The sequence below is a fragment of the Silurus aristotelis genome (assembly GCF_946808225.1).
Source record: "Silurus aristotelis genome assembly, chromosome: 24".
Lineage (NCBI taxonomy): Eukaryota > Metazoa > Chordata > Actinopteri > Siluriformes > Siluridae > Silurus > Silurus aristotelis.
The window spans coordinates 2,444,510-2,463,888 of record NC_139597.1 but is presented as its reverse complement, the minus strand read 5'-3'; the positions used below and the strand labels follow the sequence as shown (position 1 = coordinate 2,463,888).

Here is a 19,379-nt window from a genome sequence, read left to right as displayed (position 1 = left end):
ATGAAAAGAAAAACAAAATGTGTTTGGACATGTGCACTTTAGTTGGTTTTTAAGGTATTTGTGTCTTGTGTTATATTCTGTTAATTTACGGTGTTAACACTGTATACTGTACTGCACTGTGTACTGCACTGCACTTTACAGTACTCTACTGTACTGTAGTGTACTCATCTCTACCACACTCTACTCCACTGTACTCAACTTTACTCTATGGCATTGTACTGTACTGCACTGTGTACTGCACTGCACTTTACAGTACTCTACTGTACTGTAGTGTACTCATCTCTACTGCACTCTACTCCACTGAACTCAACTTCACTCTATGGCATTGTACTGTACTGCACTGTGTACTGCACTGCACTTTACAGTACTCTACTGTACTGTAGTGTACTCATCTCTACTGCACTCTACTCCACTGTACTCAACTTCACTCTATGGCATTGTACTGTACTGCACTGTGCACTCTACTGTACTCTACTGTATTGAACACTACTCCACTGCACTCTACTGTATTTAACTGTACTTTACTGCACTGTACTGTATGCTATTGTACTGCACTATACTTTACTGTACTGTGTGCTCTACTGCACTGCGCAGTACTCTACTATGTATTCTACTGTACTGTGCTGTGTACTCTACTGTACTGTAATGTATACTCTACTGTACTGCACTCTACTGTGTATTTAATGGTACTGTACTGTGTATTCTACTGTACAGTAATGTGTACTCTACTTCACTGTACTCTACTCCACTGTACTCCACTGTACTCCACTGTGCTGCACTGTACTGTGTATTCAACTGTACTGTGTATTCTACTGTACTGTAATGTGTACTCTACTGTACTGCACTGTACTGTGTATTCAACTGCACTGTACTGTGTATTCCACTGTACTGTAATGTGTACTCTACTGTACTGCACTGTACTGTGTATTCAACTGTACTGTACTGTGTATTCTACTGTACTGTAATGTGTACTCTACTCCACTGTATTCCACTGTGCTGCATTGTATTGTGTATTTAACTGTACTGTACTGTGTATTCTACTGTACTGTAATGTGTACCCTACTGCACTGTACTCCACTGTGGTGCACTGTACTGTATTGTACTGCACTGTACTGTGTAATCTACTGTACTGTAATGTGTACTCTACTGTACTGTACTGTGTATTTTACTGCACTGCACTGTACTGTGTACTCTACTGTACTCCACTGTGCTGCACTGTACTCCACTGTGCTGCACTGTACTGTGTATTCAACTGTACTGTACTGTGTACTCTACTGTACTGTACTCTACTCCACTGTACTCCACTGTGCTGCACTGTACTGTGTATTCAACTGTACTGTAATGTGTATTCTACTGTACTGTAATGTGTACCCTACTGCACTGTACTCCACTGTGCTGCACTGTACTGTATTCTACTGCACTCTACTGTGTATACTACTGTACTGTACTGTAATGTGTACTCAACTGCACTGTACCCTACTGCAAAGGCTCCTTATTCTTGTTCAGTGATTACACACTGAAATAAAGGGTGATAAATAAATAAAATAATGACAGTGTGTAAAGCATTGTACATGATCCTCACACAACAGCGTACATTAAAACAATAAGTATATAAATGAATGATTATCGGTATTATACAGTATCCAGTACACGTACTCGTGTATGTTGTATGTACAGATATTGCTGTGTATAATAATGTCGGTGGAGGAAAACATCACTGATGAGAACAGTGTATCAGAGAACTGCATCTTCTGCTGTAATCCAAGATCATTATTTCCGGGTTGAAGCCCGTGGGTGGCTGAGGCCCCGCCCCTCAGCCTGGTGCTGATGCTGAGCATTACATCACTTCTGGAGCATGCGATTGGCTGGAGATCCAGGCGCCTGCAGTCCTGCACGTCTTTGCCATAACAACCCAGTCTCAGCTACGTGATCGCAAATGCATCTTTTTTATTCTGTCTAAAAACAAAACAAAAACAAAAATCCACAAAGAATTAATTGGAAGGATATCCGACTGCCTGGCTGTGAAGTATGGCAGAAAGCGAGGTGGACACGCCGAGCACCCCGATCGAGTACGAGAGCAAATACTTCGAGCATCATGGAGTTCGCCTTCCTCCTTTCTGCCGAGGGAAGATGGACGAGATCGCCAACTTCTCCCTAAGAAGTAGCGACATATGGATTGTTACTTATCCCAAATCAGGTAGGCATGCGTCCTGCGTCCTGGATGTCTTTTCTCGTGCAGGATGAAGTGGTGGCTTCATGAAATCAACCATATTAGGACATTTTTCTGGTTCTTATGTGGGTGGATGATGTTGGGTTGTGTTAAAAAAAATCCGAGAATTTACAACCACCCACTCGTGCGGCAACGAATTTGCATCTTCTCGCGTTTGGAATAATGTCCATCAAGCCTTTTTATAGTTTTATGAAATTTATATAAAAACCCTGACGCAGTGGGGCCTATATTATAATAATAATAATAATAATAATAATAATAATAATAATAATAAAAAAATTTAACAGTTATATAAGGAATGCTATCCTAATGTCAAATCGATACGCACACGTCTAGTGCGTGTTTTTTAATGCGCGTTTATTGCGCAACGCTTTTTTTTTTGTTGCGTCGTTTACTTTTAAACTCCAAAGCAAACGATGGTAAAAGTTTATTTCTTCTCCAAAAAGATGATGAAAAAAACAGAGTTGTGTGTGAGAAAAATGACACTCTTTCTTCCCAAAGCGAGTCTGGTTGAGACCTGGCAACTCTGTTGTCTTGGTGTGCGTCATGAACCCGACGCGTTCCCAGACGTGACCAGTGACGACGTCTTCAGATCATTAGATTAGATTAGATTAGATTATTTAATATTATAATTAAAAAATAATTTTACACTCCAACATAGAGTGGAACTTCTTTCCAGAAGAGTGGAGTTTATTCTAGGAGTAAACCCTCACTAAATGTGGAATGAGATGTTCAAAAAGATCTTATGGTGAAACTTTTGTCCATGTAATATATACAATCATCATTTGCACATTAGGAGACATGCAACATGATAGAAACAGGAAGTGGCAGATACATTAAGAAGATTCACTCTCAGCACTTCTTTCACTAGCTGCAGGTTTAATGGGAAAATTACACAGGAAGTGAAGCAGCCTGGTTTCTCTGGGGACTTCAATACAGACTCGTTATAACCACAGTCAGATCATCTACAGCCGAGCTACAATCTGATCCGAGAGCATGTGAGACGCAAAGACAGCCCGAGAGACTCCAAAAAAAACAACATGCCAGCGATGGACAAAAATATCAGATGGATAGGACGAAGATCAAATGATCTCAGGGTTACTTGTATATCGTGATCAGTATCAAATGTATTGGCACCCTTGCATTTAGTGTTTTGTGTTCGTAAGAGCATGAGGATTCAAGAAGATGAAGTATTGAGCAGCAGTGGTTAAGGCTCTGGTTTACTGATCATAAGGTTGGAGGTTCATGCCTCAGCACTTTCTTTTTAGAGCTTTGAGCAGAGCATTCAACCCTATCTGCTCCAGGAGAAATGGTAGTAAATCTGAAGGTTGTGAGTTCAATTTCCAGCTACAGCATGTTTTTGTGTGTGTGTGTGTATATATATATATATATATATATATATATATATATATATATATATATATATATATATATATATATATATATACACAAAAGTATTGGTCACCTGGTCATAAGTACGGTATGTGATTTTTGAGCATTGCATTCCGCATTTAGTCCTAATTCGCTCTTATAATTCCCTCCACTCTTCTGGGAAGATGTTCCACTAGATTTTGTTGTGTGCTTATGGATATTTGTGTTCATTAGCCACGAAAAGCAGGTACTGATGTAGGTGAGGAGACCTGAGGTGCAGTTAGCATTCCAATTTATTCCAAAAGTGTTCAGTAGGGATGAGATCAGAGCACTAGATCTTTCCCTCAAAAGCATGTAAAGCAGATCTTGAAGAAGTTCACTTTGTGCACAAAGGCATCGCCATGCTGGAACAGCTTTGAGTTTCCAAGTTCAAGTGAATGTAAAATTATATTATACCGCCAAAAGTCGTCCTGTGCCTCCAGTTTTGTGGTAACAGTTTGGAAAAGCACCACATATAGCAGGAAAGATCAGGTGAACCAATACTTTTGGATTTGGATAGTGTATATATATGCACAATGTTATTATTTGCTCTTCTGGTATATACTGTGTATTCTATGCAATGGTGTATATCTGTCATTTATCTATATATCTAATGAGAAATCTATTACCTACAACTGAGGAATTCATTCACCTGCGTATTCTGAGTAAGTTACGGAGCTCCGCTGGGCTGCTAACCTTAAGATTGACAGAAGGAAGCAGCTGGAAGTTTTGGAACACATTGCACTGACAAAACTCAGGCCAGATACGTCCTCAACATCTCCCTGTTCAAAGCAAGCGGTTCTGTTGGTATTCAGTGTCCCCCTAATAGACCAGATAGGGGAGGTCTTTAAGCGTAAAGAGATTAATTAATTTAAAAAGATTGAGGTGGGTTGCTTTGCCTCTGAAGCCAGTTAGGCGGATGCTTAGCTATGACTCACTCTTGATGCATGTCATGATGCCTCGGTCACATGACTTACCTCCATCCGCTACCTTCTTAAAGGGGATCCGGTTGCTAACACATAATACATTACTGCTAAATTCAAACCCCCAAGCGAGCAAAATGAGCAAACAACAACACAGTGAATTCACGTTTATTATTCTATTTAGAAAATACCAGTTTATATGCTCGAATCATTTTATTTTGTTGTATTTATCCGCCACACCTTAAAGGCCGGCCTGTGAAAATATTGTCTGACATTAAACCGGTCCGTGGCGCAAAAACATGTTGGGGACTTTACGCTGCTTTACACCATTGTTTGTAATGAAAATCCTGTAAGCTAAAACATTACAGTGGTTCATGGTCCTGTTCATTACACTGTTATACACATTTGAATAGAAGATGCTGAAGAGTATGGTATTGTTCAGACATTGTCCAAATGTCTCACACCAGCACCAGAATTGGGAATTACAGACTGACGCATATGTTTTCTGTAATTAAGGAGTGTATATGTGTGTGTGTGTGTGTGTGTGTGACCAAGAAAAGAGCAAATAACATTGGTGTCATTGAGGAAGAAATAGGTTTCCTTGTTGATAGCTGTGAAGTCATGCGTGGGGAAATAGAAAGCCTCTCCATTAGCCATTAGATACAAACGAGCGTGCTTCCTGAAGCTCACACTAGATGGCTATAAGATGCTTTTTGGCAGTAGGCTTGAATGGGTGCATTAAATCAGACTCTAGAAACTATTTAGATGTGTTGATTGGACCGAAAGCATATTGTCTTCAAAGAGCAAAGAGACTTTCGAATTCTTTTAACGAACGCATTTGGCAGATGCCTTTATCCAGAAAGACTTACATTTATCGCGGTTGTGGGTTAAGGGTCCTTCTGATTAGAAGATAACAAAAGATAACTTCCCCTTAATTATTTCCTGTTTCACAACCAGAAATGGACACATTTTCCTTATGTTGTAAATGAAAAATGGACCTAAATGGACCTATTAGCAACGTGTGAAGAAATTGAAAGTGAATTGTCCATGGTTACACCAAAATTGGGTGCAGAGACTTAAGCTGAGATCGGAGATTTGTGCATAGAGATCACAAGGTCTTTATGTGGAGATAAAATACCTGGGATAAAGAGCAAAGCTTATTCCAGGAACAGCATTCCCAAGAAAGGAACCTTGAACCTTGAAGGTGTCACCAGTCAAGAAAAACAATTTGCTGTGAATTCTAACATTTGTACAAGGAAATATTTATTCTGGATTCATTCAGAAGGACTCTTCCATGTCAGTGCTTTTGTGGCAGTCAACAATAAACCTGTAACTTTTACTACTACAGTACGCTTTCAGTCAAGACTTGGGGATGGAGGATTTTGCATTTTCTGTAGCAAGTTGCAAGTTTACAAACTGCATTAAATTGTATAAATAAATCTTTGTTTCCTGTATATATATATATATATATATATATATATATATATATATATACACAGTGAGGAAAATAAGTATTTGAACACCCTGCTATTTTGCAAGTTCTCCCACTTAGAAATCATGGAGGGGTCTGAAATTGTCATCGTAGGTGCATGTCCACTGTGAGAGACATAATAAAAAAAAAAAAAAAAGAAAATGTCCACCTTCACTACATTTATTATCCTAAATTAGATGCACCTGTTTGAGGTCGTTAGCTGCATAAGGACACCTGTCCACCCCATACAATCAGTAAGAATCTAACTACTAACATGGCCAAGACCAAAGAGCTGTCCAAAGACACTAGAGACAAAATTGTACATCTCCACAAGGCTGGAAAGGGCTACGGGGAAATTGCCAAGCAGCTTGGTGAAAAAAGGTCCACTGTTGGAGCAATCATTAGAAAATGGAAGAAGCTAAACATGACTGTCAATCTCCCTCGGACTGGGGCTCCATGCAAGATCTCACCTCGTGGGGTCTCAATGATCCTAAGGAAGGTGAGAAATCAGCCCAGAACTACACTGGAGGAGCTGGTCAATGACCTGAAAAGAGGTGGGACCACCGTTTCCAAGGTTACTGTTGGTAATACACTAAGACGTCATGGTTTGAAATCATGCATGGCACGGAAGGTTCCCCTGCTTAAACCAGCACATGTCCAGGCACGTCTTAAGTTTGCCAATGACCATTTGGATGATCCAGAGGAGTCATGGGAGAAAGTCATGTGGTCAGATTAGACCAAAATAGAACTTTTGGGTCATAATTCCACTAAACGTGTTTGGAGGAAGAAGAATAATGAGTATCATCCCAAGAACACCACCCCTACTGTAAAGCATGGGGGTGGTAGCATCATGCTTTAGGGGTGTTTTTCTGCACATGGGACAGGGCGACTGCACTGTATTAAGGAGAGGATGACCGGGGCCATGTATTGCGAGATTTTGGGGAACAGCCTCCTTCCCTCAGTTAGAGCATTGAAGATGGGTCGAGGCTGGGTCTTCCAACATGACAATGACCCGAAGCACACAGCCAGGATAACCAAGGAGTGGCTCTGTAAGAAGCATATCATGGTTCTGGCGTGGCCTAGCCAGTCTCCAGACCTAAACCCAATAGAGAATCCTTGGAGGGAGCTCAAACTCCGTGTTTCTCAGCGATATATATATGTATATATATATATATATATATATATATATATATATATATATATATATATATATATATATATATATATATATACACACACACACACACACACACACACACACACACACACACACACACACACACTGAACTATCTGTAACATATTAAATTGCATCGCATCTTTTTTTTCCGATTATTATTATTTTTTTTAAATGCCATTAACAAAAATCTTCATTTCAGAATCAAAATTATCTTTATTGCCATCATATATAAAATTATGAAAAACTAGAAAATAAAATAATACAATAACAAAGATAAAGACATCAACTATATAGTTTGTTCAGGGGATGTAAAGTGAGACAGTGCACTGATAATTTCTACTGAATAAGTCTGAAAGTTCAGGGTTGTAATATATTAGATTTTTTTTTTTTTTTTTTGAAGCTGCTAAAACTTCAGCACTTCCTCCCATTGTGAGCAGATGAACTCGACCGAACCAAGAAGTAAATCTGTCTCTCACCTACATAATATCTCGACTTTGTCAGTAAATCAGCTGCAGCTTAGTTTGGAAAAATATTGAATAAATAAGAACCAGAATTATATCTCGAATCATAGCTGTATTGCTTATACCTTAGAAATCTGTATCAGGTATTGTGTTTGATTGTATTATAAATAGAAGTGTTTCTAGGATTTCATTTCGTTTTCACTATAAGTTTCAACTAGAAAACAACTAGAAAATAAAAGTACATTCATGTAGCAGATTACAGGTCATTTTCGCTCTTTATTTACTCCTAAATATTTCAAATTCATGAATGAAGGAAACCATGGTAACATTAATTGAATTCATAGGAAAGACGGAGTCTACACAAATCCCACAGATGTGTTGCTTCCCCCCACCGCCTCTTTGTACATGCATGATACTTAATATTCTATGTGTTAATAACATGCATGATACTTAATATTTAGCTGCTTCAGGTTTGGAATGTGTTCTATATAATACATCGCTCCTGAGACATGTGCAGCCTTAAGCCTTATTATTCATTCACCATGCATTAATACATTAATATCATCTATATTTAATCTTTAGAATATATATATATATATATATATATATATATATATATATATATATATATATATATATATATATATATATATATATATAAAAACAAATATATCTCTTTTCCTGTTAAAAAGGTACAAGCCTGCTGCAGGAGGTGGTTTATCTTGTGAGCCAGGGGGTGGACCCGGATGAAATTGGACTCATGAATATTGATGAGCAGCTTCCAGTCTTGGAGTATCCTCAGCCTGGTTTAGAAATTATACAGGTATGCACACACACACACACACACACACACACGCACACGCACACACACACAAATTAGCAAACAAGAGTTGTGGAAAACAACAAGCAAAACACAGCTAAAACAAACAAATAAATAAATATATACATATAGCCGGAATAAAATTCAAAAAGTTGATCAAGTAGTCAAGTCAACTAGTCAGACCATCCAGGTGCATTGAATAGTGCAGTAATGTAAAACAAGGCCAGGGTACAAACAGAAGAAAACAAAGTTCAAGGCAATAATTATATTGGCAAAAGTATTGGGACACCAGATTTTTCCTCCCATATCTGATTATTCCTCAAACTGTTCCCACAAAGTTGAAAACACACAATTCTAAAGGATGTCTATGAATGCGGGAGCAGGACATTTATCCTTCTCTTGAACTAGGAGACCCAAACCTGTTCTAGCATGACAGATCCACTGTGTAAAAAACCAGCTCCATGAAGATCTGCATTCCGTAGGTGGAGCTTAATATACCACAAATAAGGACTGGGATTAACAAATTGGTCAGGTGTCCACAAACCTTTGTCCATATAATTGTATCATGCTATAATGCATTCATAAGACATCATTGTGTAGTTATCTTTAGGACGCATTATGATTTATTAACATGCTGTGAATAGCATTCATAACACCTCATGAGACATCATTAGCATGAAGACCGCTTTCAATAAAAAAATAGAAGTGCACTTTATGGACAAAAGTTTGTGGACACCAGACCATACGATTGGGTATCTGAATCTTTATGAACGCTCCATTCCACATTTAGTCTCTATTTGATATTATAATGAGCTCCACTCTTCTCTGAGGTTGTTCCACTAGATTTTGTGGAGATTTGTGCTCATTCAGTCACAACTTATGTCAGGTATGTAATGACGAATTGAGGAGGCCTGGGGTGCAGCCAGCATTCACATTCACGTTCAAATGAGTTGGAGCTCTATAGCAGGAGATCTTTGACTCCCATTATATCTTCATGGAGCTGGCTTCACACAGGGCTTGCATTATCCTGCTGGATCTGGATTGGGTCTCCTAGTACTCACGTGAAGGGAAAATTTCATGCTACAGCATCCAAAGTAATTTGGGGAAGAACCACATCTGATTAGGAAAGTCAGGTGTCCTAATACTTTTGATACAAGCGTGAATAGATAGCAAGCGTTCCTATAAAATGGAACGTTTGTATGGTATTTGGTTTCGCTTTTTTTTTAACGTCTTGGTGTTCACAGGAGCTGACGTCACCTCGTCTGATCAAAAGTCACCTGCCGTATCGCTTCCTCCCCACGGCCATGCACAACGGCGAGGGCAAGGTACAAACACACATCCGTCTACCATCGCAAGAATAAACACTGCTGATCCTGCATTCATCCTGGTGTGTGTGTGTGTGTGTGTGTGTATTTGTGTGTGCTGCAGGTTATCTACATGGCCAGGAATCCTAAAGACCTGGTGGTCTCCTACTACCAGTTCCACCGCTCTTTAAGAACAATGAGTTACCGTGGAACCTTCCAGGAGTTCTGTAGGCGCTTCATGAACGACAAGCGTGAGTGAGAGAGATGCAAACGCAAACTCTGCAGGAGTCAAAACAAAGCTCTGAAAAAAAACACACACACACAATCTCCTCAATTCAAAGGTTGATTTATTGTCATTCCAAATATGGACAGAACATTCTCTCTCTCTCTCTCTCTCTCTCTCTCTCTCTCTCTCTCTCTCTCTCTCTCTAGTGGGATACGGTTCCTGGTTTGAGCATGTGCAGGAGTTCTGGGAACACCGCATGGACTCCAATGTGCTCTTCTTAAAATACGAGGATATGTACAAGGTACATGTCTTATATGTCTATTGCCCCACACACACACACACACACACACACACACACACACACACACACACACACACACACACACACTACACACACACACACACAGATTATAATTTTTGTTTACCACAGGGATGCTATCTGTTTTTTATAAGGTTAATGAACTCTACATAATATAAAGTACAGTATATGCAGGAAAACCCTCACACTTAGGTTTTTCTTGGTGTATCTGATAGCAAGTCTGTATACTCTATACTGTAAAAACTCTATACTATACACAGGGAGTTTCCTAAAGAGAGGGAAAGAGCTGTAATTCGATGATAACATGCTATATGTCGCCTTTTATCAGTATAGATTTATCAATGGGATGTCACAGTCACGTTAATGGTAGCAAAGTCCAACAGTTTCACAAATACCGCAAACTTACCTCAGTTCACCTGTGTTCAAAATAACAGGTGTGTTTCCCATAACACAGAAAACCTAACATCATGGAGCTAACAGCAAAACTGCAGCATAAAAACCTTTCTGAAACCACACGAGACTTATACACCAAAAAACTATCATTTCTTCTATTTCCTGTGGTACATTCTAACAGTAGGACCTTGTAGACAATACAATCCTTTTTAGCATTGTACCTCATAAACACACTCTAGCATTGTATCTTACAAACACACTCTAGCATTGTATCTTATAAACACACTCTAGCATTGTACCTCAAACACACTCTAGCATTGTATCTTATAAACACACTCTAGCATTGTACCTCATAGAGAGACACACTTGCGTTGTTTCCTAATAAACACACTCTAGCATTTTACCTCATAGACACACTCTAGCATTGTACCTCATAAACACACTTTAGCATTGTTCCTCATAGACACACTCTAGCATTGTACCTCATAGACACACTCTAGCATTGTATCTCATAAAGAGACTCACTCTAGCATTGTACCTCATAGACACACTCTAGCATTGTTTCCGATTAAACACTCTCTAGCATTGTACCTTATAAACACACTCTTCCATTGTACCTCATAAACACACTCTAGCATTGTACCTCATAGAGAGACACACTTGCGTTGTTTCCTAATAAACACACTCTAGCATTGTACCTCATAGAGAGACACTCTAGCATTGTACCTTATAGACACACTCTAGCATTGTACCTCATAGAGAGAGACTCTAGCATTGTACCTTATAGACACACTCTAGCATTGTACCTCATAGACACACTCTAGCATTGTACCTCATAAAGAGACACACTCTAGCATTGTACCTCATAGAGAGACACTCTAGCATTGTACCTTATAGACACACTCTAGCATTGTACCTCATAGAGAGAGACTCTAGCATTGTTCCTCATAGACACACTCTAGCATTGTACCTCATAGAGAGACACACTTGCGTTGTTTCCTAATAAACACACTCTAGCATTGTACCTCATAGACACACTCTAGCATTGTACCTCATAGAGAGACACTCTAGCATTGTACCTTATAGACACACTCTAGCATTGTACCTCATAGACACACACTAGCATTGTTTCCTAATAAACACTCTCTAGCATTGTACCTCATAAACACACTCTTGCATTGTACCTCATAAACACACTCTAGCATTGTTTCCGATTAAACACTCTCTAGCATTGTACCTTATAAACACACTCTTGCATTGTACCTCATAAACACACTCTAGCATTGTTTTCTAATAAACACTCTCTAGCATTGTACCTCATAAACACACTCCAGCATTGTACCTCATCGAGAGACACACTAGCTTTGTTTACTAATAAACACACTCTAGCATTGTACCTCATAGAGAGACACACTAGCATTGTACCTCATAAACACACTTTAGCATTGTACCCACTGTAGCATTTTACCTCATAGAGAGACACACTAGCATTGTACCTCATAAACACACTTTAGCATTGTACCCACTGTAGCATTTTACCTCATAGACACACTCTAGCGTTGTACCTCATAGACACACTCTAGCTCTGCTCGAGGAAGAAGCACACACACATGGAAAAGATGGGTGCCCCAATACTTTTGCCCATTCAGTGCAGATACAAGCTTCTCTGTGTTTAATAGTAATGTTTGCAACCTTTAATTAGCATCCCACCGAACTACTTCAAAAAGCGTTTCTTCCTCTGTCTCATTCTGTCTTGCTTTCTGTCCATCTCTCTCACTGTCTGTAGGACTTGGGTAACCTGGTTGAACAGTTGGCACGGTTCCTGGGTACCTCCTGTGATAAGGCTCAGCTGGAGAGCTTGGTGGAGAACTGCAATCAGCTGATTGAGCAGTGCTGCAACTCAGAGGCTCTGTCCATCTGCAGGGGTGAGACACAAACACACCAACAACCACACAGACTTTCAATAGGATTCTGTTAAACAGGGTTTTGGTCCATGTAGATTCCCAACACGTCTACATACACCAACTTTAATTAAAGTTCCAATAATGAAAATATAACAATGCAGGAATTATGATCAATCAGTAGCTTCACCTCTCATCTTCTGGTCCGTGTTGTTAGTTCTTCTGTCATGTCAGGATACAGACCAAAAAACCTCATCTATTGCATTGTGTAGCGTCTATAGGAGTCATGTGATAAAAGAAAGAATGACTCGGATCTGAGGACTCATGAGACGAACGACTCAATTCTGTTTCCAGTGTAATGCACTGCATAGCATTAATGGGAGAACATGAATGAAAATCAACAAATAACTCTTTAAAACCACTCGTTCTTCTGAGTCACAGTAAAAAATCGTTCCCATCACCACTAGTCAAACTCTCAACCCACATCTGTAGCAAACTGCACAAGCTCATAAAATTTTTGTGTGGCATTAATGACTGTTTTTTTTTTTTTATCCCATAATGACTGACAGAGAAGAATAAATTGATTACATTTACAAGATGGATTTTAAAGAACAGGTCGGATCAAAGAATACAAAACAGTTTTGAAAGAAAAGCTTTTTTTATGAACTGTTTAAACGTTTTTATTTGCACAAATACATAATTTGCCTCCATTTAAAAAAATAATAATCACTGGGAAAACCTTGATGAATAGAAAGAATGCAGGGAAAACCTAAAGTCATGTTATGAGGCTAATATCGATGTTTCTGCTAGAGATGATGCGGTGCTGCTGTGGCTCCAGTGAAAGGAGACATTTTGAATTGTGTTTATTGTGTTTTCTTGCTTTAGTAATGACATTCATTTTCACTGTATGAGATTCCTGTCTGTGATGCAGCACTTTGTTCTACTGCGCTTCCCTGTAATACTGAAGGTTTCTATAACCATGGTGTCATAATGATGCTATTAAGCAGTGGATAAATTCAGGTTCTGCTCCTTGTTCATATCATATTTAATATATGAGAGCTGTTATGAGCTGTTATAAGGGGCGATTTGTTTTCAGCTTTCTATTGGCTACAGATTGAGTGTCCTGAATCCACCATTCACATTAAAAAAAAAACAGCTCAGCATTTACAGATCAAAATACTCACATAACATAAAAAGGAGGAGGATGCCATCTACTGTAGAACCTTCAGGCTCATCAAACAAACGTCTATTATAATCAAATATTAATCCACAAGTTGATAAAATGAAAGAGGTTCTTCTTGACAAACAAACAGCAGTGGATCTAAGATTTTTGCTCTTCAGCTCCATCGAGTGGTAACAAAGTGTAATGGCAGACGTAAACTATATAGACAGGCGACGTCGCGTAAACCAGGAAGCTACAAGGTGGCTGTGCGGTGGTAGCGACATTAGCTTCTGCAAAGAGAGAAGGTAAGCGCCGCAGGGATGCAGGGAGTGTGGCACGGAGACGCAGCGTCTCGTTCCTTCGGGGAACTTCGTAACCTAGAGACGTTCTCAAAGTATGGGGCTGCCCTCTAGTGGCGTATAAAGACATGACAGGTGAGGCGCAACGAAGAGGATTTTTTTTGTGTGTTCTTTATTAATTTTCATTTATGGGCTTCCTTTATTGAAAATAAAGTTTAGACACTAAAAACAACCACAAACAAACAATAAGGTCATCAATGCAAGCAATATCAAATAACTTTTTATATATATATATATATATATATACACACACACACACACACACACACACACACACACACACACACACACACACACACACACACACACACACATCCTGACAATTCTGCATGTCGAGAGAGTGAATGAATGAAGGATGGAGGGAATGAAAACATTTGTTAAAGTCCGCTGAAGTAAATAAAGCAGTAGATGTGAAACACACACACACACACACACACACACACACACACACACACACACACACACACACACACACACACACACACACACACACACACATCCTGACAATTCTGCATGTCGAGAGAGTGAATGAATGAAGGATGGAGGGAATGAAAACATTTGTTAAAGTCCGCTGAAGTAAATAAAGCAGTAGATGTGAAACACACACACACACACACACACACACACACACACACACACACACACACACACACACACACTTGCATATCTGTATTACCCAAATAGGGTCTAACAAATGTAAACTATTAAATAATTTTTTTCCCCATTTATTCAATTTCCATTTATTTAATTGAATTTGCCAATTTGATTACTTAATTAAATATTGCATTAATTTGATTTATTACATTTTATTTTGATAAAACATTTTAGAATATTATTTTATATATTATTTAACCAAACAGGTATTTTATTTACAATTATAAAAAAAAAAAAAAAGTAAGCTGTTCAAATGTCGAAGTTCACAAAAGTTAATAATAATAAACTGCGTTAATAAAAAAATACCACGAGTAATTTTTGTTTTGCTTCCCCCCCCCCCCCCAACCGTTGTGTCCCGTTACACCCCTATATATACACTACACTGCCAGAAGTATTTGGACACCTGCTCTTTCCTGCTCTATGTGGTTCTTTTCCAAACTGTTACCACAAATCTGGAGGCACTCAATTCTACAGGACGTCTTTAGATGGCGCAATAATACAATTTTGCATTTACTTGAACTTGGAAACCCAAACCTGCTTCAGCATAGCAAATCCAGTAGAACATCTTCCCAGATGATTCTTATTATAAGTGCAAATGGAGATTAAAGGTTGAAGGGGATGTTCAAAAAGCACAAAGGAACCTTATGTTCAGGTGTTCAGAAACTTTTGGCTCTATAGTGTAAGCCATATTTTTAATTTTGTGCTTTTAATTGATAGTAATAATAATAGTATTATTTTTTTATTTGAATTGCTTTATCCAGTTTTGTACCTTATTGTTGTTTTTTTTCGAGTTCACATTGATTTTCCAATAAAAGCGTATGTGCTCTTTTTTTGGTTTATTTTCAGTCCCTGAACTGCAGCACATGCGACATGCTTTATTTGTGTTGCTTTTATTTGCATTTATTGTTTCATCATTTCCTGTGTTGTTGTTGTTTTTTTTATGTTTCAGTTTTGTTTTTCCTTTAGTGCATGGATTCTTTGCTTGTCTTGATGGTGAGAAGTGCTGAGAAGCATGCAGTAGGGCCTTAGATAAACAATGAGCATGGAGAAAGAGTGAGACAGAGAGCGAGGTGAAGTGAGAATCAAGGTGAGTGCGGGCGAGACGGAAACGCAGACTAAAACCTGCCTCTTCTTTACAAACGAGACGTGAGAATGTCTATACTCGAATCTGCTGCTTGATGACAACTCGAAGTCTTATTTACTGATAAAATCATGTTCTGAGGTGGTTTTTAGATTCATTTATTCAACCAGGACACGTTTTATATTGAAATACAATTTTATATATAGATAAATATTATATATATGTATATACTCTGTATATTGGTCCTGTTATCACTTACATTATGGCAGCTCCCTTACACAGGGGGAAGGTTGCGTTCATTCGGTTTTTTTTCGTTCTCAATTAAAAAGCAGATTGCGAATCATGGCACCTTTATTGAAAAGAAGAAAAAAACGGCTATTTATTAAAAAAATTACAAAAACAATTATTTATTACAATTATTCATTCATTTCCTTTACTAGCATTAACACACAGAGTGTAGCCATCATGAACTCTTTTCTTAGTTATTAATGTCCACTCTGGAGCCAAACAATACTTTAGATGATCCAAACTAGAGAAACATGTTCAGAGATTCAGAGAATTAAGTGTGGGGTGGGGCAGGTTGGAGGAAAGGGGGGCAGTGTGGAGCTATTCTGCATTGAGCGTGGAAAGATTTTGTGTACGGCGTAAAACTTTAAGAGGAGGACATTAATGAGGATCCCATTTCCTCTCACTCTCTTGTCACTTTTGAGTGTAGCACATAGTGGTCCATACAAACTTCTCCGAGTGAAACCAGAACTTTGGATGATGCATTTTGGTCGATTTTACAGTTCTTTTACATCCAGGTTTTTCAGGAGTCCCACAAACCCACATAACTCAAACTCCCAAAAAAAAATAAGATGGCAAGAAACCAAAAAGGCAATGAACGCAACCAACACGGACCTGTGTTCGAATTTATCTTGAACTTAAGAAGGTGAAAAGAAAACAAAAAAAACCTGCATGTCAACAGAAACGTCATGAAACCTGACAAAGTAAAAACATTGTTATGAAGCACGAAGGTGGAGACTCCTTCTGGTCTCTCCTTCTTGTCTCTCCTTCTTGTCTCTCCTTCTTGTCAGGGGTAACAATAACAATTCATTAAAAACATTTCTAGGCTTTTACTTATTTAAAATTTTTAATTCAGAGGATCTTATGTTACTCTAGAAACCATAACATGTACAGTGTTTGCCAATAGTTTGTCTTTTATGGTTTTTGAGAGACTCGTGCATGTTTCTTCTGGGTTTATGCAACAACTTTGGTATTGTAACAGTATGAAGATTTACTTTGACCAAACGCTCTTAGCATGAATACCAGCTTTACACACTTTACACACAGTTTCGGCTCCAGACGGTGTTGAAGTATGAAATAGGAGACATATTGGTTCAGGGTTCCTTTCACTTCCTGGAACCTTCACTGCTCCAAAACAACCCCAAACCATTAAACGTCCACATCCATGTATGAGTGTGGGGGTGAGGGAGTCTGATCACATTTTCTCTCCTGCTCTCCATTCTACACAAGTTCTTCTGTTAGAGACAAAAATGTCCTATTTGGACTCCACAGAACTGTCCAATTCTTTGCGTATAAATAAAAGGAACACACACGTGTCTCAAAAACCATAAAAAAGACTCGCTTGATACTCGCTGTAACAGCTGCTGCTATAGAGAATGTATGCTTTTTCTCAGCCAATCAGAATCGAGAATTTGAAAGTGCTGTGAGAAATATATTTCTACTCTATAACCCGTGCTTAGCATGCTAATGAACGGTGTGTATGTTGCCTCAGGTCGCGTGGGCCTATGGAAGGATATCTTCACCGTGTCCATGAACGACAAGTTTGATGGCGTGTACCGACAGAAGATGGGGAAGTCTGATCTCACCTTTGATTTTGGCTTGTGAACAAACCACGTGGCGAACCGGACTCAACCAATCAGACCAACCTGCTCGGCTTGACTCTGTCTGCACTGCGGCCACTCGTACACCTATTCACCTTTCCCTCCCTCCTTCCAGATCGATGGTCTGACTCAGCTTACGTAACTTTGTTTTCCAAACTCAATCATGAACATGTATAGCGAAGCTAAATCTGCACCGAAGTCCATGATGTAAAGATCATTTCCACTCCCTGAGCTTCATCATCAAGTGTGTTTGCAGTGTGTTTGTGTACTACAATGCATCAGCAATGCTTTAAATGCTTTAGCCTGGTGACTAGTCTGAGTAATATGCTTGGTGCATTATATAGTGTATAGAGCTCCTCTTATAGTGCACATTAATGAATTGTATATTTATCAAATATGGGAAATATGTCCTTTATATTCTATACACTGAAACCTCATTGCAAAGTCGGAGAGATATTCGGAAATGCTTAATTTCTTGCTTATTTTTTGTTTTGTTTGTTTTTGTCGCATTCAGCCGGCCGCAGGTCTGCATCCTGGCACTGAACGAAATATTTGTAAAGCCCTTCACATTTGTTTCCTATTTGTGTTGGGAAAATCCTGAAACTCAGAAATAAGTAAAAAATGTATTACAGTTTATGTTCCGATATCTGTGCGTGTGTGTGTGTGTGTGTGTGTGAGAGAGAGAGCGATTAAAAGTGTTTGACCTCTTTAAAGACACATTCCATCATACAAAAGCAGCAACATGGTATCTGGTGCAAGCTGTGTGTTGCATGTGGGATGATGTGTTCTGCTCCAAACTCAGAATCACCACTTCACCTCCTTAATCAGTCTCAAAGTTTAGGACAGACAGATTAAGAGTGCACAGATCAAACCACTGAACAAGTAAAAGTGTCCTGCCTGATCCACGTTCTGGTTTCCCAGTAATTAAACTGGCTAACAAAGTGGTAGCTAAACTCATGCAGTGAAGTCTGGTGAGATATTTAGATAACAGATCGATGAGAAAGAGTGAAGGAGTCACTGGTCAATGTTTCAGCTATAAGTGGGAGTGTTATGGGACAAATTGACATTCTTTTCTTTTAAAACGTAAGAAAAGTAAAAGCACACCATAAAACGAGATAACAGACAAAAAAAAAAAGAATTAATGGCACATATTGTAAGCAGATAACCAGTTTTCTAAAAATGAGATAACCAGGAATAATGACATATCTTGAAGCAAGATGACCAGAAATAACAAATCTTGAAATGAGATAACTAGAAACCAAAACATGTCTAAAAATGAGATAACCAGATCACATTTCTTGAAACAAGATGAACATAAATAACAAGTATTGAATTGAGATAGCTCGACAAAACATGTCTAAAGATGAGATAACCAGAAATAGCAACATTTTTAGAAATGAGATAAGCAGACAAAACATGTCTAATAATGAGATAATAAATAACGAATAAAGAAATTATAACATATCTGGAAACGAGATAACCAGTCAAAACTCTTGAAACGAGATAACCAGACATAGAAACGTCTAGAAATGAGATAATCAGAAATCACAACACATCTTGAAAGAAGATCATCAGAAATAACAACATATCTAGCAACAATA

General features: G+C 38.6%; 1 protein-coding gene across 2 annotated transcripts; it reads left to right on the top strand.

Moving 5' to 3' along the window:
• Positions 1–1,828: 1,828 nt before the first annotated feature.
• sult4a1 (sulfotransferase family 4A, member 1) lies at positions 1,829–18,491 on the top strand. 2 transcript variants are annotated; one of them, XR_014531442.1, is made up of 8 exons: positions 1,860–2,197; positions 8,366–8,496; positions 9,738–9,818; positions 9,922–10,048; positions 10,230–10,324; positions 12,522–12,660; positions 15,778–15,898; positions 17,670–18,491. XR_014531442.1 is itself a non-coding variant. In XM_083528946.1 (7 exons), exons 1-7 carry the CDS (start codon positions 2,029–2,031, stop codon positions 17,780–17,782), a joined length of 855 nt encoding a protein of 284 aa, XP_083385072.1. In that variant the 5' UTR covers positions 1,829–2,028; the 3' UTR covers positions 17,783–18,491. The 2 variants fall into 2 exon arrangements, 1 of the variants encoding a protein (XP_083385072.1); XM_083528946.1 differs by lacking the exon at positions 15,778–15,898 and having other exon boundaries at positions 1,829–2,197.
• Positions 18,492–19,379: the final 888 nt, after the last annotated feature.